The sequence below is a fragment of the Cebidichthys violaceus genome, unplaced genomic scaffold (assembly GCF_023349555.1).
Source record: "Cebidichthys violaceus isolate CVI_PGR_0920_01 unplaced genomic scaffold, fCebVio1.0.p SCAF_6, whole genome shotgun sequence".
Lineage (NCBI taxonomy): Eukaryota > Metazoa > Chordata > Actinopteri > Perciformes > Stichaeidae > Cebidichthys > Cebidichthys violaceus.
The window spans coordinates 10,590,923-10,618,394 of record NW_027176816.1 but is presented as its reverse complement, the minus strand read 5'-3'; the positions used below and the strand labels follow the sequence as shown (position 1 = coordinate 10,618,394).

At 40.3% G+C, this 27,472-nt stretch overlaps 1 protein-coding gene across 2 annotated transcripts in view; it reads left to right on the top strand.

Annotated features, from left to right (window-relative positions):
- Positions 1-26,674, top strand: part of sema3b (sema domain, immunoglobulin domain (Ig), short basic domain, secreted, (semaphorin) 3B) — a 72,357-nt gene extending 45,683 nt beyond the window's left edge. For both annotated transcript variants that reach the window (XM_068732785.1, XM_068732786.1), the window contains exons 2-18: positions 1,471-2,126; positions 3,686-3,843; positions 5,119-5,181; positions 13,899-14,018; positions 14,493-14,586; positions 14,747-14,866; positions 15,001-15,143; positions 15,317-15,431; positions 17,508-17,577; positions 17,936-18,080; positions 19,411-19,630; positions 19,736-19,827; positions 19,970-20,011; positions 20,721-20,878; positions 21,020-21,075; positions 22,169-22,308; positions 22,957-26,674. In XM_068732785.1, the coding sequence (XP_068588886.1) occupies positions 1,952-2,126; positions 3,686-3,843; positions 5,119-5,181; positions 13,899-14,018; positions 14,493-14,586; positions 14,747-14,866; positions 15,001-15,143; positions 15,317-15,431; positions 17,508-17,577; positions 17,936-18,080; positions 19,411-19,630; positions 19,736-19,827; positions 19,970-20,011; positions 20,721-20,878; positions 21,020-21,075; positions 22,169-22,308; positions 22,957-23,469 (2,424 nt within the window). In that variant the 5' untranslated portion in view covers positions 1,471-1,951 and the 3' untranslated portion in view covers positions 23,470-26,674. The remainder of the gene's footprint in view (positions 1-1,470; positions 2,127-3,685; positions 3,844-5,118; positions 5,182-13,898; positions 14,019-14,492; positions 14,587-14,746; positions 14,867-15,000; positions 15,144-15,316; positions 15,432-17,507; positions 17,578-17,935; positions 18,081-19,410; positions 19,631-19,735; positions 19,828-19,969; positions 20,012-20,720; positions 20,879-21,019; positions 21,076-22,168; positions 22,309-22,956) is intronic.
- The last annotated feature ends 798 nt before the right edge of the window (positions 26,675-27,472 follow it).

Sequence of the window (27,472 nt, the reverse complement as noted above, 5' to 3'; positions counted from 1 at the left end):
ATATTTAATATATATTTTGCTATATTGAAAATCAGTCTTGAAGGACCCACTTTGTACTTTGCAGTTATTCTTGTAAGACTAAAAAGACTTCTCGTGTTACTTTAACCTAGAGGTCCACCACATCGCCAACTAAGTCGGGATAAGAGCAGCTGGTAGTTGGTGCTATGTTCTTTGTTCTTATGCTACTTGAGTCTAGTCCATATATGGCTGCAAGGTTTGGACAAGTTCTCAGGACAGTGGGCCTGTTTTTTCCACACAGGCTTCCTTAAGTAATTTTGAAGCTTCTTATAAGCCATATAAAGAAAGTTAATAACTGTTATTCTATTCCAGATATTGCACCAGTCATTGCAATCAGATCCAGTTGTTCGGAGGGGGAGACGAAGCAAAGATTGAAAGTGAAAAGGGGGGAAAGCAGACTGTCTGCCTGTTACTGACAGAGTGCCAACTGTGAGGTGTAATATAATAAAGGAGACTGTTTCTACTGAAAGGCTTTATTGTTACGGCCGACCGCAGAGTCCAAAGTACTGAAAGAGAGGCGTGTGTGAGTGTGTGTCTGTCCAGTGCACACTTTTGACTACACAACATTCATATACATGTAGGCTTGCAAAGCAGTGACCTCATTCCTGCTCTTGCTGTGGTAGAGTTGTGGTTTGACACACTCAGAAGCGAGGCACAAAGTTATTGAGGATTTTTCTGCAACAATAACGAATCTGTCGCTCTAAATCTGACTCCAGTTCTCAGATTACTTCATGGAGATTTTTTTTCTGTACTCCGTGACAATGCTCAATTGACAGAAAGTCCCCACACACTCCGCAACTGCACATTATAGAAGCCGTGTGTAAAGCAGGTTATAAAAGCCAACATTTTGAAGCTTTAAATAAGTTGTAATGTAATTTATCTACTACTGTTTAATTCAATATTGATACTAAATCTCATTACAAAAGACTCGCTCACAAGCAACTTTGTGTTGTGCACCAATGCATTCATACTGTACATCCATCCAACGTCACTGTTGGCTCATCATGTCCTCAGCAATGAGGAGATCTCATCTGGTGACACTGTCTGCCAGTGTGGAGGCAGAGAGAGCGAGGGAGAAAGAGAAAACGGGGGAAGCCACTTTGAGATGGCAGTGTCACAGACAGGAGGAGATTGCGCTTGGCTTGGCAGTGGACATGGCATATCTCTATCGCACACACACACAAACACACACACAGTCTTCATCATCATGGTCAGTGTGTGTGTTTTGGATACTGTCCCTGGGTCTCTTTGTAACGTGAAGAGATTATAGTGTTGTTGCCATAATGGAGGCTGGCGCTAACACAGCCTGGCAGGGGCATCAATCTGAGTTCGACTAAATATACCTCAGACGCCAATGCTTGTGTGTGAGTGTGTGTGTGTGTGTGTGTGTGTGTGTGCATGGGCATCCCTGGCACATTTCTAAATCCTCTCCCTTTCTGTCTCTATTTTTAGGTCTCTATGCCCATGTGTGACGTTTTTGTCCCGTCTTGGAGGTGAGAGGTGAACTTGGTCGTCCTTCACAAGAGGAGCATCGAATCTGCCAAGAGAGACTCTTTAGAAACAAGGAGGGCATTTTAAAGATTACACTGAATATTAAGATCTTGAGAGGAAGCCAGGGATAGAAAAAGCTCTGCTTAAGCAAACACCAAGACAGAGAATCTGTTTTGGGCTTAGAGAGCTGAGCTGATACTGAATCCTCGCCAAACAGGACCTAAGCCCAAACCAAGGCAGGTGAACTGCATTAAGTATACGGACAAAAAAGGATTTGATTTTGCTCTAAATCTGAACCAGACTCTAACGAAATAAAATAATAAAACGAACATTGAGCATTAATGTTAACAGGAATCTAGGCTGAATACTACGATAAAGTCACTTTGCATACTCAAACTTTGAAGTTGACTTTGAAAAGAAAGTTTGCTCTGAGCGAGCCAAGATGATGACCATGATGATGATGACGGTGGCCATGATGGTCACCTGCAGCTCTCTTTTCCTGCTGGGTCTGGCCGCCGCCCATGCTTCCTCCGGCACCATAACCCGCACTTCCACTACATCTTCATCCTCCTCCTCCTCCCCCTCTTCCTCACCACGTATGAAGCTCTCATACAAAGGTAAGATCCAAAGCTTTGAGGAGGAAAGAAGGGAAATTTATCTTGTGTACTCCGGAGTTTTTACTTGCCTACTGCACATAATGTATACGTTATTTTGTGTGCAGTACATGGACACACACACACACACACACACACACACACACACACACACACACACACACACACACTCTCTCATGCATCATGTGAGCTTCCGCAATATCCTTTTCAAAGTAAACAGCCCTAAACAGCAGCCAGCTGCAATTTGTGGTGAGTGTGATTAACAGCCACACACAAACAAATGCACACACACACACACACACACACACACACACACACACACACACACACACACACACACACACACACACACACAGTTTAAACACACAGCGGCGGGGTGTTGTGTTTTATCTCAAGCATTGTAAGTTAGAAGAAGGCAGCTCAATGGACAACACAACCACATAAACCAGGGATGTGTTCCATCATTGAAAGCTGGCACTTACAGCCTGAAGGAACTCACCAAGGACATGAGGCTCGCTGAAGGCCGTCTGCCCAGCTGAGAAATGTGCTCCCTTTAATTTAGGCTGACAGTAACATGTAGCACACAGGATGGAGATCAGCTGAATATTTTAGTTTTAGTAGACACATGAAGGACTGAACGAGATCTTGATGACCTCAAGATCTCTGAACTGAAATTACTTTTGTAATGTAGTAATGTCTGACTGGTGAACGGTTTTGCTGTGTTGCCTTTTGTGATAAGCTAGTAAAAGGTGAGGCAGCTGTTGGGTGGCGTCAGAGTCTTAATAAAAGTTATAAATTAGAACAATGGCAGACTAATAAAGCCCTTTTAAAGTCTGAGCAAAGAGGGCTTGTTTTTTTTAGCTTCTGGTTTAAGCACAGTCCAGCAGGGGAGGATGCAGTCCCTTTATTTCTTCAGCTTCTCAGGCCAAGAACACAGTTTTTTTTCCACGACTTGGGGTAACTATTATAGCTTAAGTTTACAAATATAAGCTGAATTTTCCTGGGCACTGTTCCCCCAGAATTTGTTCTTGCCAGTTTGAAAACAGCAAGGACGCTCACTTTTTCCATTGAAACCAATAGTGTCATTACTGTCAGAGGAGTTTGTCCTGCCTGTTCACAAGTCACTGGACCTAGGAGACATCCCAGTTAAAAGGTTAGGAAGTATTCTTCTTAATCAACCAGATGACTTGTTGCAGCCCCATGGACAATCAACTGATCTGAAGACTGATGATTTGAGGTTGTTTTGGTCACAACGTCTTTAGTCTTAGGACATTGTTAACTTTTACTTGTAACTTTTTTGAAGACTTACTCCCCAAAAAATGAGCACACGGATAATGGCCATAAATACATTTATGTTTTACTATTGACAGCATAATATCCATGTTGTTGTTAACTCACAACAGTCTGATGATGCTTCATACATTTTAGAACTGTGACTGGACTCTTGCATAGGTATCTCAGTTTTAATTGAAATTGTCTATTTCTGTATATATGGAAGTAACAGAGGACCAATAAACAGATGCTAAACTGGAAGCGGTTGTCCTATATCTGTGCAATTCTAGAGTTGCAGCAGTTCCATGGAGTGCGGAGGTTCGAGCTGGAGCGTTCGTGCTGCTTCAGCGGTCTGCTGTTGGATGAAGAACGAGGCCGCCTCTTCGTCGGGGCCAAGAACTTCCTGCTGTCGCTATCGTTAGACAACATTGCCAAACAGGAACACAAGGTTGGTCAGAATTAAAATCAGTTAGAAACAACAGTAAGTCAGGAACTATTTTTGCTGGACCGATGACATGTCAAATCTAAATACAAAGTTGTTACTGGCCCAAAGCAGAATACAACCATAAAACATGTGGAAGGATGGAAGGTTTGGTGATTCCATTACTTTGCTGAGGTTTTAACACTTTTACTCTTTGTTTTATTTAACATTGGGTTAATGGACTACAATGTGTTTACAGTTCTCATAAGCTTAGTTTGTTATGTCTCTAAAACATGGCAGTTATTACTTTACTTCTGCTTTGTGCTCTGACTGGTAACCATATCTGCCTCTTATCATACAATTACTTTATTACTTTAGTTTGCGTTAACGACAAACTAGATAGAGGGGATTATACTGACATTGGATGGAAATCAGGAAGTGTTTTTTATTTACAACCACTGCCATAATGTCTGATTCCTAAGAATCATTTATTACTGTTTTATTACCAGCCACACATGCGATATGGGCTTGTTTTCATTTGGACCTAAAGGCATGGAGGAAAGAGAGATATTTAACTGTGGACACTTTTTACCAATATGCTCCTTTGAAAATGACTGAATCATATTCTAGCACATATGTGACCACTCAAGTGAGCGGCTTCATGTCTAACAATAGAAGAAAGATAAATGTGGGATTGATAGAGAAAGGTAGAAAATCAAAGAGGTGGACAGAGATGAAAAGAGAGAATTTATACCAAAAAAACATAGTGATTGATATCTGAAATGACATGAGTTGATTGAAACCTTTACCTTTGGAATATGTAGTCATAGCCAAGACATACTTGAATACACATTGGCGCAGACACACATTTATACCAAAATGTACACTCTAGAAAAACAATGAGTGCACTTAAATGCATAGAGAACCATAGATATAAATACAGCCCACTACAAACATCTGTTCACAGCTGTTTGGAGTAAATTACATGTACGTACTTGCTGTGTTAGATGTGAAGCCTCTGTTGGTTTGGGGTTTATGGGCAAGTTTGATTTATGACCTGGGTGTGAAGAGTAACCATAGCTGAAGCTGTTTTTCAATGTGGTGGGGTCATCCTTCTTTACAATGAGAAGGGAGGATGAGGAGGTGTCTCATTTGAACTCATGCTCAGGGGCATATTATTCTTAGAGGGTTGTTTTTAGTGTAAAGGTTTTAAATATTTTATCAGAACGTACATCAACCATCCAGATAATTCATTCATATTTCAGGTACAGAATCATCTGATCGTTGGCTGTTGTGTTTCAGATCTATTGGCCCGCTCCCGTCGACTGGAGGGAGGAGTGTAACTGGGCTGGCAAGGATATCACTGTGAGTCTCTTCATACCACTTAAACTGTGTATTACTGCATTAGATATCCGGAAATAATAAGACCACGCTTATTGACCAAACTGACTGAGTCTTAATCCATTACATAACATCCTTTTTAAAAATCACTCACCAGCCTGCAGACATATATTGCACACAGAGATAAATAAAAGGGCTGAGGATCTCCTCGTGGAGGACTATGTGCTCCTTCCCGGCACAACACAATGCTACCTTTTAATCCACTGGAGTCATGGGAGTCATCACAAGACAGAAACACCACGTTTAAACTGATAACATGTTATAATAGGTGCAACACTCCTTCTTTTGGACCTGCCCTGTGGTGAGATCACACCCTCAAAATCTGTTTGTTTTAAACCCTTTCTGACTGGCTTAATGTTACACTCGGCATAACTCAAAGACATTTGTGTTTTCCACTGCAATATACACTTTAGCGTGCGTCCTGTGGCTTCATGCAGGAAAAATATTTCTTAAATTGTGTTGTGATGTAGTAAGGAGGACCCAATCAGAGAACACTGACATTGATATAACAGGTTTATTGTAATGTTAGTGCAGACGGAGAGGGGAGAAGGCTGGAGATGGCAGAGGTGGAATGGAGAGTGGCTGTGAAGAGTAGGATAGCAAGCAGCTAAACTGACAAACAGGCCAACAGGAATCCTGGAGCACAGGAAACAAATGAGCATTAAGTCAGGTTACCAGAAGATGGGTAAAACTATTCACAAAGATTCCTAAGCTAGAGACTTGAGTGCAGCTTCCACAGATGTTGAAACAACAATCTGGTGGCGAGTGGGAGAAAAGCTGGGGTTGATATGCAGGAGAGGTGTGCTGGTAGTCATAGGTCCAGGTGAGCAGCAAGACGGGAATGACACACACACACACACACACACACACACACACACACACACACACACACACACACACACACACACACACAGAAGCACACAGAGCAAACTGGGAACCAGGATGACACAGGAGAAGTGGGGAACACAAGGAAAGACAAGTGAGAGACAGGGCCATGGACATGGGCGTGACAATTTTTTGTTAACGAATTAGATAAACCCAGTTAGCTCAGGCTAGATTTTTGTGAAACCTGATTTCTTGGTCATGTATAAATATATATTTTAGAGTTTGAATCAGAGTTTTAACATCACAAAGCGTAAGTATTGCTGTGACAGCAATACAAAGAGACATAAAGAACAATTGGAAGTGATGCTTTTGTGAAAAATCTATTTAAAATTCAGAGTTAAACTGAAATTGGCACTGGCTTCTTGAGGTCTACGGTATGTCTCCTCTAAGTCAGTTGAACAGTTAAAAAGAGGAGCATCTTAAAGCACTAATACACTTAAAGTACAGTAATTAAGACATGGTTCCAAAATAAGGCTGGAGGCACGGGACAAATCTGTTAATTCACTCACTGCATGTAAACACGTGTTAGGTTACATTAGGTTGCAGTGTGGCTTTAACTGTTTTGCATGCCTTCATTTTGCAATGAAGGCATGATTGAGGTTGAAACGCTTGTTTTTCCAAGGAATCGTATGGTTCAAAATGTATGAAATTTAGAAAATTGCTAAACATGAAATTATGTATAAAAAGTCACATGGTTTTCTGTGTGCTTGCAAGTGAGTGTCCATGGAGGGACCTGACTGACAGCATATACGACTCCTACATGTTGCTAGGATTGAACTCATGACCTAATGTGAAAACTGTTTGACCAAACATAGGCCACCCTGCTACTTCAATCTTTTATTGGCTCCAAAAAAAGAAGAAAAAAAAAGAAAAATCAAGATTTTCTATTTTGATCTACAGAAGACACAAATTTAGTTTCCAAGAATATGTTGAGTAAATATTGCATGGAATGATTATGTGTCTAAATGTGATGTGTGTGGACGGAGGTCTCGGCAGAGCAGGCTCGAATTCACTGACCGACATGTAGAGGCCACCAAGAGCCCATAGACCACCCAGGATTACATCACACACAATTAGCTAACTCATATAGTTTGTGTGCGTGCGTAGGTGTGTGCATGTGTGTGTAAAACAGTAACTTCCCATCAATGCTTCCTAAAATGCCACAAGTCTGCCTATATATATATACAGTATTCTTATGTTTAACAGAGTGTGTATACGTTTGTTCATGTATGTTAAAGTATCCGATGTGTGTGTCTTTCTATGTGTGTGTAGAACAAACCCTTCATCAGTGTGATTACACAGCTGTAGCAGACAGACAACGAGCTCCATTCATTCAAAACCCGAGGCTCCAGTTTCACCTGACCAGGAGTCTGTCTGAGTGTGTGTGTCCTGTGTATGTGTGTGTTTGAAAGAGAGAGCAACGGAGGAGACGGGAGGACAGGGATGAAGAGAATTAGTAAAATTGCTCCAGAGGAAGAAGGGAAGAAGAGGTGGAGGGTGAAAGAGATAAGAAAATAAAAGAAAAAAATAAGGGGGGATTTTAAAGACAAATGTTGCATTGAAAGGAGCTTTCCCATGGTCAGTTGTTATTCCTGATTTTCTGGCCTTTGAAATGTTATTTTTATCCTGTGTTTAACACACTGCCCGTGTATTCTTTTTGACTTTTGGTATCTTTGTGAACATTCACCCACACACTGAGAGCTGACCTGACCTCACACCGTTGACCCTAATTACAGGGAAGTGTTTCTCTGTGGCCAACATCTCTCTCCCCAACTGGATCTCTTCTTCTCCCACTTCACCCTTCTCTCTTAGTCCTTTTCTCTTCCCATGTTCTCTCTGTATTTCATATTAGTTGTTCTCTGGGAACCTGAAGTTTCTCATGTTGTTTACAACCTCTTTCGTCCTCCCATTGTCTCTATGCACTTGTTTGAGAAATCTTTTTTCTTCACAGTCAGTTACCCTCATATTAGCCGTTTCACTGTTGGATCAGACTTTTTTTACACTTTGTACACTGTAATGCTGCTAGCACATTTGCTGCACAACACACATGTACACAAACACAAAAGTAATGCGGGATGCTTAAGTGTATGCTGTTATGTAGAATCAAATATATGTATCTACACTACACTGCCTTTATAATACATAATTACTCTTTATTAGAAGTCTCTTCATGACACAAGGATGATGCCTAGGACAAAACCGCACGGGTTCAATCTCTGGCAGGGTATTTTCTTTTTCGGCCATGCTGTCTTCAGGGTTCTCAGGTGGGAAGCCAGTGATAGATCAGATCCTTGTCACCACGGTAGTGATTTGTACTAAGCCTAATATTCAGACTGAATTGATGACATTTCAGAGATCTGGAACCGTAGTAACAGTATGGTGGTGGATAGCATGGACTTCCTATGCTCTGTGCCCTCTCTTTCGTCTCAGAATACTTATTTTATCAACTTACTCAGCTTAATTGCTGCCATTTGGTTTAGACTGCAATGCTAACAATTCACTGTTTTGAAAACCAATGTTATGCAAACTGGTGCTTAAGAAACCAAGGTTTTTTCCCAACTAGTGTCTCCTGATTGTAACGTTATTTATAACGGATATTAGCACGAAAGCGAAAAAGCGTATTTCCCAAAATGTCAATCTGTTACTTTAAAAGTCGGAAAGGTTTGCTGTATTCATATACAGTGCAGTATATGTGTATGTGTGTGTTTATTTTGTATTACATAAATTCCAACTAATTAACTACAAAAATGACAAAATACACACAAGGCATGTGATGGGCTTAACAATTTACCCACATAAGGACAAGTAACAACACTTCTTCACTCACATACACACACACACACACACACACACACACACACACACACCCCTAAACCACAGAAATAAACCCACCTAACATGCAAACAGACACACTAACACAAACATAGACACATGCACATAAACACAGTCAGACAGTAGCAGTAAACAGTTGACTGTTCACCGGGACACTTAGTCTGACTCAACACTCTGACTGTTGAGTTGGAGCCATATTTAAACCAAAAAACTTTCATATAATAACACTGTAAGCAGTGTTTGACACACATAGCTTGTGTTTCCTGTCCTACAAACAGTCAACAGAGTTGGTTTCTTTTTCTGTAATTATGCAGGTGATTCTTAACTGAATACATTCTATTGCCTACCTTGAAAACAGGACCAAGAATCTACAGTCATGCCAGTGGCTCCATGATGGCTGAACTTTGGCACAGCGGTGCTTTGAGCTAAATAAAAAACCGTCAACATGCTAACATGCTCACATTAACATGCTGATATTTAGCAGGTATAATTTTTACCATGTTCACCAACTTAGTTTAGTGTGTTAGCATGCCAAGAGTTCCTTATTAGCATTAAAATAAAACAAAAATTTGACCTGATTATTGCACTAAATGACATGTTAAGGGGCCAAACAAATGAATGTCTTACCAAATTTCATGTTAATTCCTCCAATAGACATTTCATTCAAAACCATAAATGTAAAACTTATGGTAGTGCAGAAAAGTCAGAGGAATACAAAGTCATTACGATTGTTCCTAAGGGGACCACAGCTGTCTGTACAAACTGTCATGCCTATCCACCCAATAGTTGCTGAGATATTTCTGTCTCGACTAACGCAGCCAAAGAACCAACCAACATTGCCATCCACAGAGTCACGCCGCTGGCATCGCGTCTGCAAAATACTCACTTTTGTTGTTTTGGGAGGCACTTACAAAAGACCTATATTTAGTCATTTATGTATTAGGACCTGAAGTGCCCTTAAGCAAGGGCGTTAACCCTTTGGTGAAGCAGTTTAGTGGCCACCAATGTGTGATTGTGAAGCAGTCTTCTCCTGAAAACCACTGATTATTTGACTTTCACTGTGTAGAATTATTGAGTTGATCGCTGTAGCTCATCTGAAACAATTGAGCATTTCCATCCAACTAATTGGAAAAAAGGAAATCCTGCCCCGCCTCGATGTGTTCCTTAGTGATATTATTACAGCCGAACAGATTGTTGAAAGTCAGAGTGCAGAAATCATTCTGCCGAAGGAGAAATACGTCAGACAAATGTCAATGCTGTTATACGTTGTCCTGTTCAGCAGAAGCAATCAAAGGCATTCCTGGGATATTACACAGTGCTGTGTTGTGTATCTAATGGCTGTCTACTGTGCGCCATCGGTCCGTGTGTTCAGTCAAAGGCTCTGAGCCATTAACTTTATTAAAGTTTGCTACGCCACTGGCACTCTTTGCTCTCAGACACAATCAAAACAGAGGAAGAAAATTAAACAGTAGCTCTGTTTCTATCAAATCTTTCATAATAATCCATTGAAACAGCTGAAATGTGCGTTAGATGGGTTGAAAAAAGATCAGTGCCAGATAAATGGGAAAAAATTAGGGAAGTTGTATTTAAATATCCGCAGATTTTACCCAAATTAGCTGTGTAAAGATTATGATGAATAATATCTAACAATATAACAAATTAGATGCTAATATATTAAAGAAACATCACTTGTGATATTAGTGTGGTGGAAAAAAAATGCCTCCGACGTCTAATTTTAAGGGTCAAGAAAAATCATTGCAATATTGAGATAAACTGTAGTTTTCTTTTGACTTTATAAATCAATAGGCTACGTAATGCTTCAATGAAAATGTAGTTAATGTGAGACAGAAAGAGGTGGAGAGAGGAAGCAGATACCGGCTGAAATAATAAATAGATAGATCGGGTTAATCATTTTTAGAATGGAGAGGATAAAGAGAGAAAAGGAAAAAAGACATCCACTGAGGAACAATACAGCTTTACAAGACATGAAGGCAAAGACCTAAAGCTCTGGCCGCAGTGAGGTCACAGCCTGCATTTTGCTCACAGTTTTAACTAATGAGTCAGTGATGGGTCAAAGGTTAGCCAGTGAACCCTTTCACACACACTGAGGAAATGTGATGGCTGGCATAATTCACCTCCCTTGTCCTCCTCCTTCCTTTCTGATCTTTTCAAGGTCTTTCAAGCGTCTTCTCTATTCTTACCTTTTTCTTTCTCTTTTGTCACATCAAAGAATTGACTTTGTCAAACTACTGCTCCACTGACTCCTTCACCTTCCTCGGCCCTCTGACACACACAAACACGCTAAGGGCTTGGAATACAATGGGAGTTAGATTAAGGAGGAGGTCTTGCTTCAGATACACACAGTGGGAAACATGGAATAAAAGGTTGATTGAAACGTTGAAACAAGGATGTTTCTTTGGAGGACCATGGGTGTTTGGAAGCTGTTGAGGTGTGTGCCTGATTGTGTGTATTCATTGTGTTGATATCCATGTCAGCCTTAGGGTGGAGGCAAAAGTGTGTGTGCCTCTTTCTTTCATAGGAAACAGAGGTCTCCTGTGTTTGTCAACAGCTTAATCGGCCTTTCGATTGGTTGAACACCTTCACATGTGCACACACATGGAAACATGCATGCAATCACACACCAACAACTCAGAGTCTAACCCCCTAGTGGTTTTCAAAGGCTGAAAAGCAGGCCTTTGTTCTAAACCACTGAGGTGAGTGTGTGTGTGTTTTTTTTTTTTTCAGGCCTAATGAGCCACAATTCCGATTGTCCCTGCTTTCACAACCTGGCCTGTCTGTCTGTCACCCTCGGGTGACACTTAGAGACAGAACAGACATAAAGAAAGACATTTGATTAAAGAGGAGAGTAAATGTGTAGATAACAGAGACGGAGAAACTGAAAAAAGACAAATACTCAATCAACCTCCATTCATTCATAGTAAATGTTATCTTGAAGGAAATTTGGTTTTGCAATTAGGCATTAAATCACAAAATACACACCAATAATGACAAAAACTAAAAATGTAGAGAAGCCAAAACAGTTCTCTCATCTTGCATCTCCCAAATGAACTTGGATTGAAAAAAAAATATGCAGATCAACAAATTAAATATGGAAGAATCTACAACTTTTGTACACAGGACGATTGTTGACAGTCAGATTCATGTCTATATAAACCTTTTCTCCAGTGGGTCCCCGGGGTCTAACAGTGTCTGTAACTTGATCTACAGACAGATGTTACAATGGCCTGTCTGGAGAATAGTGGACAGAAGAGAAAAAGGAGAGATTAGACGTGACAGCCAGCAAGTGTTTACGGCAAAATATTATTTAGTACACTAAGAAAATTAACTTGTTTTGAAATTCCAACGCAGATGTTTGAAAGCATTATATTAGCTCATCATGTGTTACCGAGCCCTGGGACTGAAGACCACTGAAAATCATGATGGTAATCCTGATAATCATCGTATGCATCTTCTCTTCTCGTAAAGGGTAGTTGAAAAACTGTCCAATCTCCTCTATGCCTTGTGTAAGGATCAGTGCTATGACCAGAAAAGGAATGTTACCATCCAGTATGTTAGTGTACAGTAAATCTATTTCTGCAGATGTCTCCTGAGATCCAGCTCACTGTAACCTGACTCCCAGATGGACAGATGTGACTGTGGGTCAATAACCTGCTGTCTAGATAAGAAGAGGAGGGAATAGACAAAAATGGGGATACTGAAAATGTATGATATGAAGGAGAATAGAGGAGGAAGAGAAATAAAACTATTCAACAAGTCAAATATTAAGTTTTCCATTTCAGTTTAGAGGAAAACCTTGAGTTGTGTATCACGCTTGACATTTATTTCACACATTTATTGACACGTCTTGAGCTAAGCTAATCAGCTGGTGGCTGTAGTATTTAGTATGCAGCTGTAAGAGTATTTTGGATCCTCACATCTAACTCCTGACAAGAAAGTGAACATGTGTATCACCCAAAAATTCTTTCATAACAACATACTTGCTTAAAGTTTTTCTTTCATTATTTGTCTTCACTTTCTGAAGAATAATAAAAAAAAAGATATATATGGTAAAGTACAAGAGTATCTTTTGTTTCATTATCCGCTTTTTACAACAGACCACTTTCCGTGCCATTTTAACCAACCTATCAAGATTTTCATCAAATGCTGATCACATCATAGATTATCCACTGATATACACATTTGAAATCATAACTGTACCAACATTTGGATTTTTATGTCATAAGGTGTTTGATTCATTTGCCTATATAAACTATAATACTATAATCTATTCTACAAGCCACTGAGCTAAACAGGAAGCTTTCCTCTTTCGGTTTGTCTTCTTGTCCCATCCGTCATGAAAGCAATCTTCTGCTCAGTGTTTCACACCCACTGCGATGCACAAAATGTGTTTCATGAAATCCATACTGTGTGAGTTAACCAGCAACATATATATTCAGTAGTTCACAATTTCAGGCACGTATTATACTTTTTGTGTGTGTTCATATGGAGGTTCGTATGAGTTGACACGCACACACATTGTATGCATGTGTGTGTACAGCCAGGACACAAAGGCTGTCACAACAGTGTGTTGGAGGCGGAGCTTGGGACTGGACAGTGTTGTCACAGGCAGACAGGGTGAGAGGAGCTATGTGAGGAATGTACATCACTAAACCTAAAAAGAAGAGAGTCCGAGTTTTGTTAGTTGGTCTTGCATTTACAGTGGGTTTTTTTTTCTTGTGTTGTCATGGTAACTTGTTTTTACACTACTTAAATTGAGCTGCAGATAACTGGAAGTTGCACTTCATTGGTATTTTTCTGGTAATTTCTTTGTTTTGCTTTGTTTTGTTTTAGTGACCTAATGTGACATTGCGCATGAATAAATTTCTTCCCAGAATTTAATTCCTGCAAGTGTTTAAAGCCCCCAAGCAGCATAAACTAAAACTGTGCTTCTGTGTGTGTTTCAGTCCGACTGTGTGAACTATGTGAAGATTGTGCACCACTTCAATCGCACCCACCTGTACGCCTGTGGAACCGGGGCCTTCCACCCCACCTGCGCCTTCGTGGAGGTGGGACATAGGATGGAGGTGAGGAATACACAAAACAAAACCAACACACCAAACTGCTGAACAGTATTCCAGTTTTTACTGTTCCTTGTTTTAAGTACATCATAAGATCGAGTCAACAGAGAGAATATCTCAAACATAATTTGCTTTGCCTAAATTGCCTCAGCCAACCTTCACTATAAGTGAGAACATAATCCAAATTCAACTGTATAAATACATGAATGTTGACATCCGATATCTAGGAGTTGCTCATGCTTGGAAAGCGTAGCATAGCGAGATTGACTCAAGCAAGCTGCAATCTGGACGCTATAGAAAAGGTGAATCATGGCGAAGAGTGCAGACGAATCCATCAAGCTTAGCTCAAGTTCCCGGTTTCAAATTTGTTTCATGTCCCTCAAACCGCCAAAATCTCAAACCTGATACCTCAACCCAAAAATGATTCTGACAAAAGGAAGTAAAATGTAGCCAATCCTTCCTGTCCCCTCTCTCCATCAGGACCATGTGTTCAGGATTGACCCCTCCCAGGTGGAGGACGGGAAGGGGAAGAGTCCGTATGATCCTCGCCACAATGCTGCATCTGTTCTCGTCGGTAACTAAACCCATGCACGTTAATATGAGCTGATTATCCATTTACTAGAAGAGGTTTTTACTTAAATTGGTTCAAAATATGTAATAGTTGTGATAATTTTCTAACATTTTCATGCCATACTTTAGGCTGATTATGATGGATGATTCATCCTGTCTCCTAGGTGATGAGCTATATGCAGGCGTGGCCACAGACTTAATGGGACGGGACTTCACCATCTTTAGAAGCCTGGGGAAACGCCCCTCCATCCGCACTGAACAGCATGACTCACGCTGGCTCAATGGTCTGTGTGTTTATGTGTCAGCTTAGGCATCACTTCTTTTTTCAGTTTAGTTCATTTTACATCATAACTAACTTCAGTTTGGTCACAACTTGTTTGAGAAACTGACATTGTTCATCTCTGTTTCGCTCTACCAGAACCAAAGTTTATTGGTTCCTTTTGGGTCCCAGAAAGTGAAAACCCTGATGATGACAAGGTATTTTTCTTCTTCCGCGAGACGGCGGTTGAAGCCCAGGGGCTGGGAAAGTCCACCTACTCCCGCATCGGACAGCTCTGCAGGGTTAGAGATTGTTTCATCAACCTGTATTCTAATTAAAGCGGGTGTGATAAAACCAATCTGCACAAGGCCCGCTTAACCTAGCTACAGATTCTGTAACAAAATTAGGTCATATTCTCTTAAAAGAATTACCATATCCTGTTACAGAAATGTTGATTGTTTTGTCTTGAAATCAGAATGACATGGGCGGTCAGCGAAGTCTGGTGAACAAGTGGACGACATTCCTCAAGACACGTCTGATCTGCTCGGTGCCAGGAGCCGACGGCAGCGACACATACTTTGATGAGCTGCGTAAGTTCACATAGACAGACTTCAACTTGTTTATGACTACAATGACGTTGAACAAAGCATGATGTCATAGTAATTGGTGTTTGAAGTGAAGGCCTTGCATGTGCCAGTAAAAGTCATCATATGTGCCTATTTGGGATTGAAGAAAGCACACTTTTGAGTATGAACTCACATCAACTCCAGTAACAAAGTGGTTGAACCTATCTAGGTTTCTATTTTGTGTCCCCATTATCCATCCAAAACATTATACATTAAGATAAAGATGTAGTTTTCATAAGTTAGAAAAAGCTAAACAAAGAGTGGAAATTTGGGCTGATTTACCCAGAGGCATATTCTGTGGGTGCAAAGGGAGAGAAAGCATAATAAATTAAACAGGATTTCTGACCTCAATTGTGGATTATCATTCTGCCTCACATTCCTGCAGACTTGGAGAAAGCATGAGTTTTGAGATTCATTGGTAATAGATTCTGGCCTGATCCAAAGCCAATGTTTTTGCTGTGAGTTCAGAGAAAGTTGCAGGCTCATCTCTGTTGAGTCTTCGTGTGATGAAAGGCAATAATATGTTTTCATTAGACAAGATCCAGAAGCCAGGCTGTATTTCTAAAGCATAGATTGTTGGCAGAGGAAATATTTTGTGATAAAGAAGAAATCATTTCACTCTAAACTCATTCACTTGTGTAATTATGAGTACAATGTTTGGGTGAAATGGAACCAGACATTTGTGGAACAATCTAATAGATAAAACAGCTATAACCTTTATTCATAATTTTGTAAAATATGACGAAAAAAAGTGGGTAAGTCTAAGAGTAATCCCTGGACATCAAGATGAAATTTAAATCATGTTGATTTCTCTGCAACAGTTCGCTAAACCCGACAAGCAATTGTCCAATCATAGCTTAGCAACTGTAGTAGGCAGGTCAGGCTCACCAAGCTCTGGATTTGTCGACATGCTGAGTATCGTCAGAGCAATACTGTACAGTATAAAGAAGGTAATGGGTTTTTTAGACCTTTGTTTTTGTTTTGTGGCTTTGAAGAAAGCAATATAACTGCTTCAGTTCCCCATCGGAAATATTTGCCACCTAAAAGAAGGCCAATCTAAAAAATTCTCAGTTTAAGTGTAAGCTATATTTAAGATATTTTCAAACTGGGAGCATGCCATTGCCACCATTACTGTAGGTAATACACACAATGGATAAAGATATATGTAGCAAAGTCATACTCAAAACTTAGATCAGGTCATGTGGGGAAACATTTTTTTGCAGGGCTTGGTAAAATAGCATTTTGACACCAAAACAAAAGATACTTTGACTAAAATTTGAAAGTTTGTATTAGAATATATAAGGAACGCCAATGGGAAGCTAGAGAATGATATAAAACATCTCAAAGACAAACACCAAACCTCCAGTCATGTGGTTTGCACAGCAGCTGCAGCAGTTTCAGCTCTCAAGGTGTTTTTGATTTTTCTCTCTGAACATATCTGTGGGGCATAATATGATATAACTTTGTGCTTATCTCGTGACGCAGTGAAAGGTAAACTCAGTGGAAGAATTTGTCCTTACCCTTTAGGCTAAGTCTGTCTATCACATTCCCTCATGTGAACAATGAGTCCCTTATCTCTTGACCAAGAGTGTTTTGACCATACCTGAGGCCAAATAATTAGAAAGGACCTCCCTGTAGAAATATCTGAACCTGTTGAAATTGTCCGACTGAAATACCTACACCACATAACTTTTTAATGGTACAATGGAGCAGTAGACTTTTTTAACAGCAGTATTTTATGACTCATGTGCCAGGTCTTGGAGATGCATCTCATTTGTGCCAGACCCCAACCTGTAAAATAATGTTTTAATCAGACTCAATCTTGATAAAATAATGTTAAAAACACTGCTCGAGGCTGTAGTGAATTTTGGTCTATGTTATGACAGAGATATTGGTGAAACGTTTCTTTAAAGTAATTGCCATAGGGCTTTGCTTATCTTTCTCTCAACCTTTGACCTCTAGACTACCACCTCCTGACCTGAGTGTGTGTGTGTGTGTGTGTGTGTGTGTGTGTGTGTGTGTGTGTGTGTCGGTCCTCAGGCGACGTGTTCCTGCTGCAGACAAGGGACAGAAAGAACCCTCTGGTCTACACAGTCTTCTCTACTTCCAGGTCAGAGTCCATTCATATTGTGTGTGTTTGTGCAAAAGAGAGAAAAAGGAGAGGAAGACAAATGCGTGTGTGTTTTCATGACAGTTGCATTGTGGGGACTAGCCTCATGGGGACAAAATCTACGTCCGAGTAACGTAAATCATTGAATTTTAGGGTGAAGATTTGGTTTAAAGGTAGGGTAAGGCAAGGTTAGGTTTAGGCTAAAGTTAGATTACGGGTAAGGATTAGTCTGGTAGTGGTTATGGTTAGGGCAAGTCTCAAGTTAATGAATGAAGTCAATGTAATGTCCCCAAAAGTCATGAAAATCAGACTGTGTGTGTTTGGATGTTTCTAACCCAGCTCCCCTTTTCCCCAGTAGCAGTGTATTTAAAGGCTCAGCTGTGTGTCTCTACTCCATGAATGACATCCGGAGGGCCTTCCTGGGGCCCTTCGCTCACAAAGAGGGGCCCAACTACCAGTGGGTCCCCTTTCAGGGAAAAGTCCCCTATCCACGCCCAGGAATGGTATGTCAATAACTTCTCCCTGGTTTCTAATATTTCCATTTAGGGCACTGAACTGTAAAAATACTAAATCGTATCAATATGAATACCTTAATCGGTAACACTTTATAATAACTACACACTATGAAGCATTAGTATGAGTAAACACTTAATTCATAATTTATAAAGCATTGTTCCTACATTAACACTCATTAGTATACAATTCATAACAACAGTTATAAATGTTTTATTCTTGATTAATCTCATTAATCCTTGTGATAAGGCTTAGCGGCACGCCATACCTAGATGAAAACCTAATTTCATCCAAAAGAGTCCTCTCAATTAATATGTGCTTATTAGGGCTCTTACATTCTTCTAAGCACACCAGCATAGCATCAGCAGGATTTGTTACGCAAAGCCTCAGCTGTTACTGCCACAGCAGAACAATCCCCATTGTATGGCTGCGAATAGTAATTGTATTGGGCCTTCAGTAAACCCTCTCTCATGCCATCATCACCTCACTGGGTTGTAAAATTAGCGGAAAGAATCAAATTAAAAAGAAACAGACCACTTTTCAAGAAAATTAAGCAAAACTGCAGAACAAGAGATTCAGAGTTCAGAGTTTTTGAATTAGATCAAAGAATGTTCCACTTTATTTACCAACTGTATCCCCTGTGCACACCATGAAAAAGTGTGAAAACTGCATCATGCTACAGTAAAGGTTTGTAAAGCTTAGGTATCTGGAATTAAAGTCTAAGACAGGAATTTGAATTAGCGAGGGAAGCTGGACTCTGAGCTGGAGAAAATCTCTCACACCTCTTGTGACCCATCACACCATAACACCTCACTGTGACCTGGTTGACAGTAACTTTGAGAAGTCAGACATTTATACCAGTTTACATGCAGAATAATCACAAAACAGATCAAAAATTGTATGAGTCACTGTGGAACATTTGAGTCCAAACAGGGCAAAAAGTTTCTGAGCACCCACAGTAAGTACTATTCTGAGCTATAATAAATCCTTTACAGTAGAAGTGGATTGGCAGTATTATTGGAATACTTTGAATTGCTGGTTAGAGTATAATCCATTTATGAATACAAAATGTGCATATATTCCCAGGATATTTGAAAGCAAAATGGTCAGTTTTGATGATTTTCAGTACTGACAGTTTGTTTTTTAATATTTCAAATTTACTTGCACCATTTTCCATTCCTTTTGAAGTTCAGAAAATTGTGAACCAGAAATACCTGACTTTTTTTTATGCTGTATCTTATTTGTGTTTGTCTGGAAGTTTGTATAAACAAGGACCTCCTGTAAAAATGAATCCAATTTTCTTTTGTTGCCCTGCAATAGTGTCCCAGCAAGACATTCGGCAGTTTTGAGTCCACAAAGGGTTTCCCAGATGATGTGATCCAGTTTGCACGTCACCACCCTCTGATGTACAATCCGGTCTACCCTATGAGCAGACGGCCCGTCTTCGTCAGAACTAACGTGGACTACAGCTTCACACAGATTGCTGTGGACAGAGTCAATGCTGCCGATGGACAATATGATGTCATGTTTATTGGCACAGGTGATTTACTTTTTTCAGTTCTAACTTAGCTTTATATTTAAACATGAAAATAAAGAAATGATGTGTTATGATGTGTGACTTGATGGACTGCATCTCTTATTTCAGACAAAGGGACAGTACTAAAGGTGATCAATGTCCCCAAGGAGAGCTGGAACAACATGGAAGAGCTCCTACTGGAAGAGCTGGAGGTCTTCAAAGTGAGAAAACTATGATAAAGCTAATTTATTGTAGATACGAGCACTTATGTAATGGCTGTATATTGAGAGACAATACTGATACATCTTAAATGCCTTTTTTTGCAAATGTATCAATTTATTTGATGTGTCGTCTGTTCTTAAGGATGCCTCATCTATCATCGACATGCAGATCTCCTCAAAACGGGTATGTTTGTTTTCAACTTATAATCATTGATACAAATATGGAACATTGTGGCTCCTTTTGCTTGAAAGAATATTGGTCTTTGTATCACTAAGGTGGAAACCAAGGAAGGCAGATTTACCATCTCAGGCAGCACTTACAAGTAGGGATGTTGTAGAGACCGTACGGCATGGGCTAAGCATAGCACAGCCATCAACAGTTAGCAGGAGAAAGCTGGTTGTAGAGGAGATTCAGAAGCAAGAAGAAGCTGATAGATGTGCAAGAGTGGTCTTGTGGGCAAAGTGGGTTGAGTGGATGAGTTGGGAAGGTGTGGAAAAAGATACTTGGGTGCAGCTTCCCTTTAACATATTCTATCCGGGTGTAAAACAAACCTGTCTCAAAGCTGATACATTTGGAGATATAAGCAAGGGCTGAAGTGTCTAGCAGCAGCCACTGCTAGACACAGTGCGCTTCTGTCCTTTGCTTTGGAGAGAGTGGAAGCTAAAAGACAGCTTAAAGGTAAGTTAAGTCAGGACTAGAGAACGGTGTTGCCTGTGATGGGGCCCAGTAGATTTATGCTTAATTATCAACAATACCAATGCCACCAGAACAGAAGGCAAGTTTTCATTTTGTGCATTTGTGACCGTGCCTTATAAAGGAGTTAAAATCAGTGTGTACTTTAAGTCCTGAAACTCTCTATTCAAACGTGTCCCTCCACTCTTTGTCCTCATAGCAACAGTTGTATCTGGGCTCAGACACAGGCATTGCCCAGGTTCCCCTTCACCGCTGCAGTGTGTATGGGAAGGCCTGCGCTGAGTGCTGCCTGGCCAGAGACCCGTACTGCGCCTGGGATGGAACATCCTGTACTCGTTACCTGCCAAACACCAAGAGGTCTGTGACACAAACACTAATGATACACACACCAGATGACCATTCATTACATTGAGAAGGAAAAACATAATACAAACTGTTGTAATCTCAGAAGTATAAATTCCTAATGTTGTAGTAAATTGTAATTAACTCCTTTTATAGACGTTTCCGTCGCCAGGATGTAAGGAACGGAGACCCCAACACCCTGTGCTCTGGAGGTATTCTTCAAAAACTATTGTTTTTTCTGGTTGTTAAAATGAAAACATAAATAAAAGCTCTGCAGCTGTGACCAGTTTTGTTAGCGTACTGAGGATATTCAGAAAATAAAGCTTTACTCTGATCCTGCTCTGACTCAGAGACTCTTCTGGCATCTGAAATCTCACTGTCCGTGTGCCAAAAAATCCCAAATCCTTCCACCCTTTGCCCCTGGTGACCTCTGTCCTCCCAGACCACAATACCAGCATTCTGCTGCTATCTGTCTTTCTGCCACATAACGTAATCAGGCTAATCGCTCAAACTTTAGGAGCTCCTGGGTAATACGATTACACCATGCGGCATGCAAGCTGGGTTGTGGAAAACTAATGAAGGTCAGAGTAATTGTCTCTGATGAGAGAGTCATTGCCCCAAAGCACTGATCAGAGGTCAGTTTAGCAGCACCCACACTATTGTTTTCCCAATAATTTGTGTAGTGCTGGTGGTTAGAAACAAAATTGTTCTTATTCTGACCCAATCACAGTCTTAGTGGTTGTATATATTTTTGTAAATCTTAGAAATTCTCTTATAAGCACATATACTCTCACTTGTGGCTACGGTTAAGATTTGGGGCACAGACACTGATCGTTTGTCATTGCTAAACCTCATCACTCATATTGACAACATGCATGAATAAGCACTGCCAGGACCAGAAGAGTCCTTGTTGGGTATCACACATTAAACATGTAACCAAGTGTTCAAATATTCACCAATGTTCTGCAGGATGCAGTCATGTCATGATTGTAGTGAACTTTCCCATCAACAGCCAATCTTTATAGATCAGAGATACTGTTTGAGAGTAAGCTTTGGTTTCCTATTTGCAATCACATTATTAGCTCAAGTTGTTTCTGTCCCATATCATCCCGTCTTTCCTTAGTCTGACTTGCCCAGGTCTTTCCTTCCCTGTCTTGCCTTGTCCATTTTTTCAGCTCATTTCTCGGTCCTGTCCTGCAATCTTTTGGCTTTTCAATTCTTCACTGGTCCTGGATTGTTATTAGTGAGCATATCCCTTGGTTACAGTAGATCCCATAATGTCCTTGTCTCTGCTGCCCCCTGCAGACCACCATAAGCATCGTGTTGCAGAGAAGAAGCTGTATGGAGTTGAGGGAAGCAGCACTTTCTTGGAGTGTATCCCAAAATCCCTTCAGGCCAGAGTCACCTGGACCTTCCAGAAACATCCACAGAACCCACGTGAAGAGGTGAGAGGGATGGTGGAGAGAGGCTTAACTAAGAGATCTTACAGGAACATTGACCAAACTCAAAAAAAGGTTTTACATGACGCCAATCATGAAGTCAGGAAGCCAATCTATTGCAATGTGCAGTTAGTGTTAACATTTATTATGATTCTTGCTTATCCAAGTTTAATAATTTTCCCCCACATGACATTGTTGTTAAGCAGTGTCACTCAAGTTAGTATATTCTGACAATGAACTGCAATTGGTACTGAAGATCATTTTAGCTTTTTTCCTTGGTCCTTGGTGATGATTATTATCCACAAAGTCAAATCAGATTAAAGAGCATTCCACTTACAGTATACTGGGTGCAAAATTGCCAACCTTCACAGATCAGGTTTTAAATGCAAGCTGCTCTTGCAGTTGTTAAAATCTGGGCTTTATTCTGTACTTGTGCATTCACTGCCATATGTTCAGGGCTGTTTAGAGCCACTTCCAGATCCACAACATTTCTGTTCTCTTAGCTCTTCCATTAATCAGGGTGAGAATCATCTTTACACATGTGCATGAAACTTTGCTGGATGTCATTGGTGCTAAGATACACACTTGTACAAAAAGACAAAATGGCACAAAGTTGAGCTCCAACATTTTGCTGAAGTTATTTCTGTTTTCCAGGTGCGTCTAGATGACCGCATTCTCCAGACAGACAGAGGCCTTCTGATTCGCCGTGTCCTGAAGAGAGATGTCGGCATCTACCAGTGTCATGCCATGGAACACGGCTTCACCCAAACCCTACTAGGCATCACTTTGGAAGTTTTACCTTCAACATCCTCCTCAGTCTCCAATCTACCCTCCGATTCCCCTGTCCGACTAGACCCCCGCAGTGGAGGTGGGCCCCCACTGACCAATCAAAAGCTTTGGTATCGGGACTTCATGCAGCTAGTGGACCACCCTAACCTGAGCACTGTTGACCAGATTTGTGAGCAAGTTTGGGCACGAAAGAATGCCGGCAGTGACCAAGGGGATAAGACCTTTCCTGCACCGGGGAAGGACGCCCCTCCTCTGGGCCCCGCTGTCCGCCCAGCTAACAAGAAGTGGAAGCATCTTCAGGAGATAAGGAAGGGGAGAAACCGCCGGACCCACGACGGGAAGCCGAATCCTCGGGCGCCTCGCAGTGCAGGGGAGTAACAACATTGAGAAAGACAGGGAAGGTGAAAAGAATGACTAATACAAGAAAGGAAGGAGGAAAATGATAGAACGAGATTGATAGCTCAAGAACTCCTGGAGGTGTTCACAAATACAGACACAACCACGTACATAAAAACACATGCAGACACAACACAGCACCTCCACTATTGTGTATATTTATCCATGGATGCCCCCACTATACGGTACCCCAATCTCTGAGTCCTCGTCCCACTGGCCAGCCCCTGCATGTGCTGCCTTACAGCCCAAATTGATTCTGCACGATCCCTTTACACTGTTCCACTAGCGTAATCGAAGTTACATGCAAATACACGGGAGTGAACCCACCTTTACCTGTGGGCAAAAAACTTACACTCCCCTGTCATTCCTGTTGTCATACTGACTGTATATGGAAGGTGGGTTTGACAACAAAGAAACCCCACATCTTTTGTTGCCTACTTCATGCCAACAACACAATGTTATATGTGGATAGTAGCTCATAGTATGAACATCTAAACTCTGGACTGCACCACTCAGAACAAAAACAGCCCCCAAAGTTGTGGATGACCTCTGCTCATGGCATTTCTTACCTGAAGATTTCACAACAACGTAGAAAAATGGTGGACGTCAGTGCTGCGCATAATGGGAGGGAGTTGAGAAACTGGAATATACTGGAAAGTAATCGTCTCTAACTGGAAAGACATTTGAATGCAACTATTTATGTGCAAATGCGAAAGCATTCAGACAAATAAACACTTTACACATTGTTACTACACAAACAGATAAATTGATCAACTTTTTCCAGTAACCTCACGTTTCACATGTTTGTGTGCATAATGCAGTCACGGAAGAGGTAGAGATGTCAGCAGTGTGGGTCAGCCTGTGGAACAGATCAGCATGTTGCAAAACTGGTTATATTATATGTGTAGTTTTTTTATGGTTTCCTTTGGCACATTGAGGCATGTTGCAGCAAAAGAAATCCCACAATACAATGCAGTTATGGTTAGAGAGCAGTCAAATCTAGCAAGATATAATTATATTGCTTTACTGGTCCAAACCACTAGCGAGTGAGGGGTGGAAAAACTACTGGCATTCCACGATGTGAGAGAAAGATGAGATGTGTACAGGAAACAGACAAGGCTGAAGCACAAATTAATTCAATCTGTAAAAGCAAATAAAAGCCCAAACAATACCTGGATTACATCTATACAAGTTGTAACATCTTTCACATTTTGACATGATCAACACCTCACTCTAAAATTAGTTATTTATTGGTTTTGTTTTTGGCTGTGTTTAATGTTCTGTGCATTAACAAACAGGATAAATAATTAACATGGTGGTCTGGGGGGGAAACATTGATACAATGAGGAGATAGAGGGAAGTGGACTCTAGTATGACGACCCATGTTTCTGGGCTACAGTACAGTAAATATATATAAATATATTAGCATGATATTTATGAGTGAAACTATGATTTTGTTTTGTATTCTAAGCGGTACTCCTTGCTCTTTTACACTGTTCTTGCATATAATGTTTGTGATAAATAGATATATGCAAATAATATGAGATGAGCCACCTGCCAACTCCTCATTCAACACCGCAAAATGCACAGAAAGCTGTTTTGCGCTACCCACAATGCATTTCACTGTCCTTCAAAACCAAAATTTTCGTCATTAATATCATTGCCTTTTGCTGCTTAATGATGTCATCTCTTCCTTATGGACAATTAGTACGAAGAGGTCTTCCTTCTCTCTGTCTTTAGTCCAATCTCTCTCTGTGTATTATCTGTAAAGAAACCTGTTTGTTGCTCGTCTGTGCTAACATGTTGTGTGTAGCCTGCCTCCTTAGTGTCCATTGTGTGTATGGGCTCGGATGAGGAGCCTACCTATGGTACCATACTTTATTATATCATAGTCTATCCACATGAAAGAAAACAACTGCCCATGTTAGATACAACATGAATTTGTGTTTTGCTTTCATGACACAAGATGATTTTTATGATGAATTCATAGTCTAATTTGTGTTTTTGCCTCAAATTCCTCAGAAGTATCGTGGTTTAAAGTTTTCAGTATACTCTAATTGGCTAAACTTGGCTGTGTTCATTAATTCACACAGTCCCTGATAACAGCAGGCATCACAAACTAGGTCTGTGAGTGGATTTTAGATGTATGGAATAATTGTCGTTGTTATTTATGTACCTTTTTTTTATAGAGATGTAATTAACTCTTTAAACTGAACTGAACTAAACTGACTGACTCCTGTAAAAGGCACACTCTGCACTTTGACACCACATCAAGGATTTACTGCAAAATGATGTCATGAAAAAAAAAAAGAGTTTAAATGTAGGAAGATGCTGCCTTTCGGCATTTAAACCATAGAACTAATTCAGGTTATACTACTAATTCACTCAAATTTGATTGTTAGTTGTGTACCTTTTCTTTAATGAGAGATTATGTACAATGGTTGTGATGTCAAATCTGCTTGAGTCTCTCTTTTCAGCCAGCTGTTTTGTGCTCTTTTGAAATTGCATGACCAATGTTAGTGGTTAACGCGTTTGACAATGGTTACGGTGGCAAGAAAGAGCGAGAGAAAGAAAGCACAATGTTGAATATTATTATCATTCCTTTGTATTTATGTGCAAAGATAAGCTGTTATGTTGTCTGATATGTTTTATTTTTCCTATAGATTTACATGTGTTGTTTGTGTCTGCTGAAAAGGACTCATCCTCAACATTTTTTGGGACATTACAGCCAATGGTGAAAAAAAAGAAAAAAAAAAGAAATCCTGATCAGTGTCCAATTAGAATATTTGTTGTTCACACAGCCCTGTACTCAACACTCCTGTTGTATCCCATGTCATGTGATGCACCCCTGTACAATAGCTCACAAGGAGAGCGTGTGTGTGTGTGTGTGTGTGTGTGTGTGTGTGTGTGTGTGTGTGTGTGTGTGTGTGTGTGTGTGAGCAAGAAAGAAATGTGTGCTAGCGGTTTTTATGTGTGTGAGTTTTGGGGAAAAGCAGAGCTCTGTATATAATGGCAAAGGGAACAGTGGTGTGTGTATGTGTGTAGAGAGGTCTGAAGTTGAAAGTTCAAAGGTCAAAGGCCAAAGTTAACGTGGTGCACTGTAATACTCCCAGAGGTCTTTGTGAAATGTCATGTCAGATTGTTTTTGATTAACACAATAAAAATATGCAGTTACTTAAAAATGAAATTCCTGATCTGTTTTGTACCATAGTGGGGGAGGGGAGCCGTGAAAAAAAATCATTGCAGCATATTAACTCAATAATAATAATAATAATAATAATAATAATAATAATAATGAGTCATATTCTGAATCTAACAATCCAACATTTTTAAAGGTTAAAGATGGTCATGACAATGTGAGGATGTAATGATTTTCTGTTTTTAATTTCTGCCAGTATGAGATTTCATGAATTAATAAATTAATAACTGGGTAGACGATTACCAGTGTTGTGACAGAGATTGATTGATTTAGATCCTTTAATTAAATTTAGTTTAGTCTGATTCAAGTTTATTCTACTTTTCCCAGCTCTGGATTCTGAATTATGTTATACGTGTTTTCACCACATGGTGGCAGTTGCACTATGGTGCCTTCGTGTGACTTATTGAGAGATCTGTTGAGAGTTGTTAAAGAAAATTGTTAAAGAAACTAAACAAGTTCTTTAAGACAGAGTAAAAAAACAATTCTGGCAATGCAGAGTGACACAGAAACATACAACACACACACATAAGTGATACCACTTACATTCCTTTACACATGAAAAACATTCACATATGTTTAAGTATTCAGTGACGCACAAACACACACACACACACACACACACACACACACACACACACACACACACACACTAATGCAGCATGTGGTCACCAGTCATAAACACAAAATTAAATTGGGTCCTCAAACTGGCAAGTGGCAACCCATTAGTCCCCCAGTGTTTTCAGTGGCCCTCAGTTTTCTGTATATGTGTGTGTGTGTGTGTGTGTG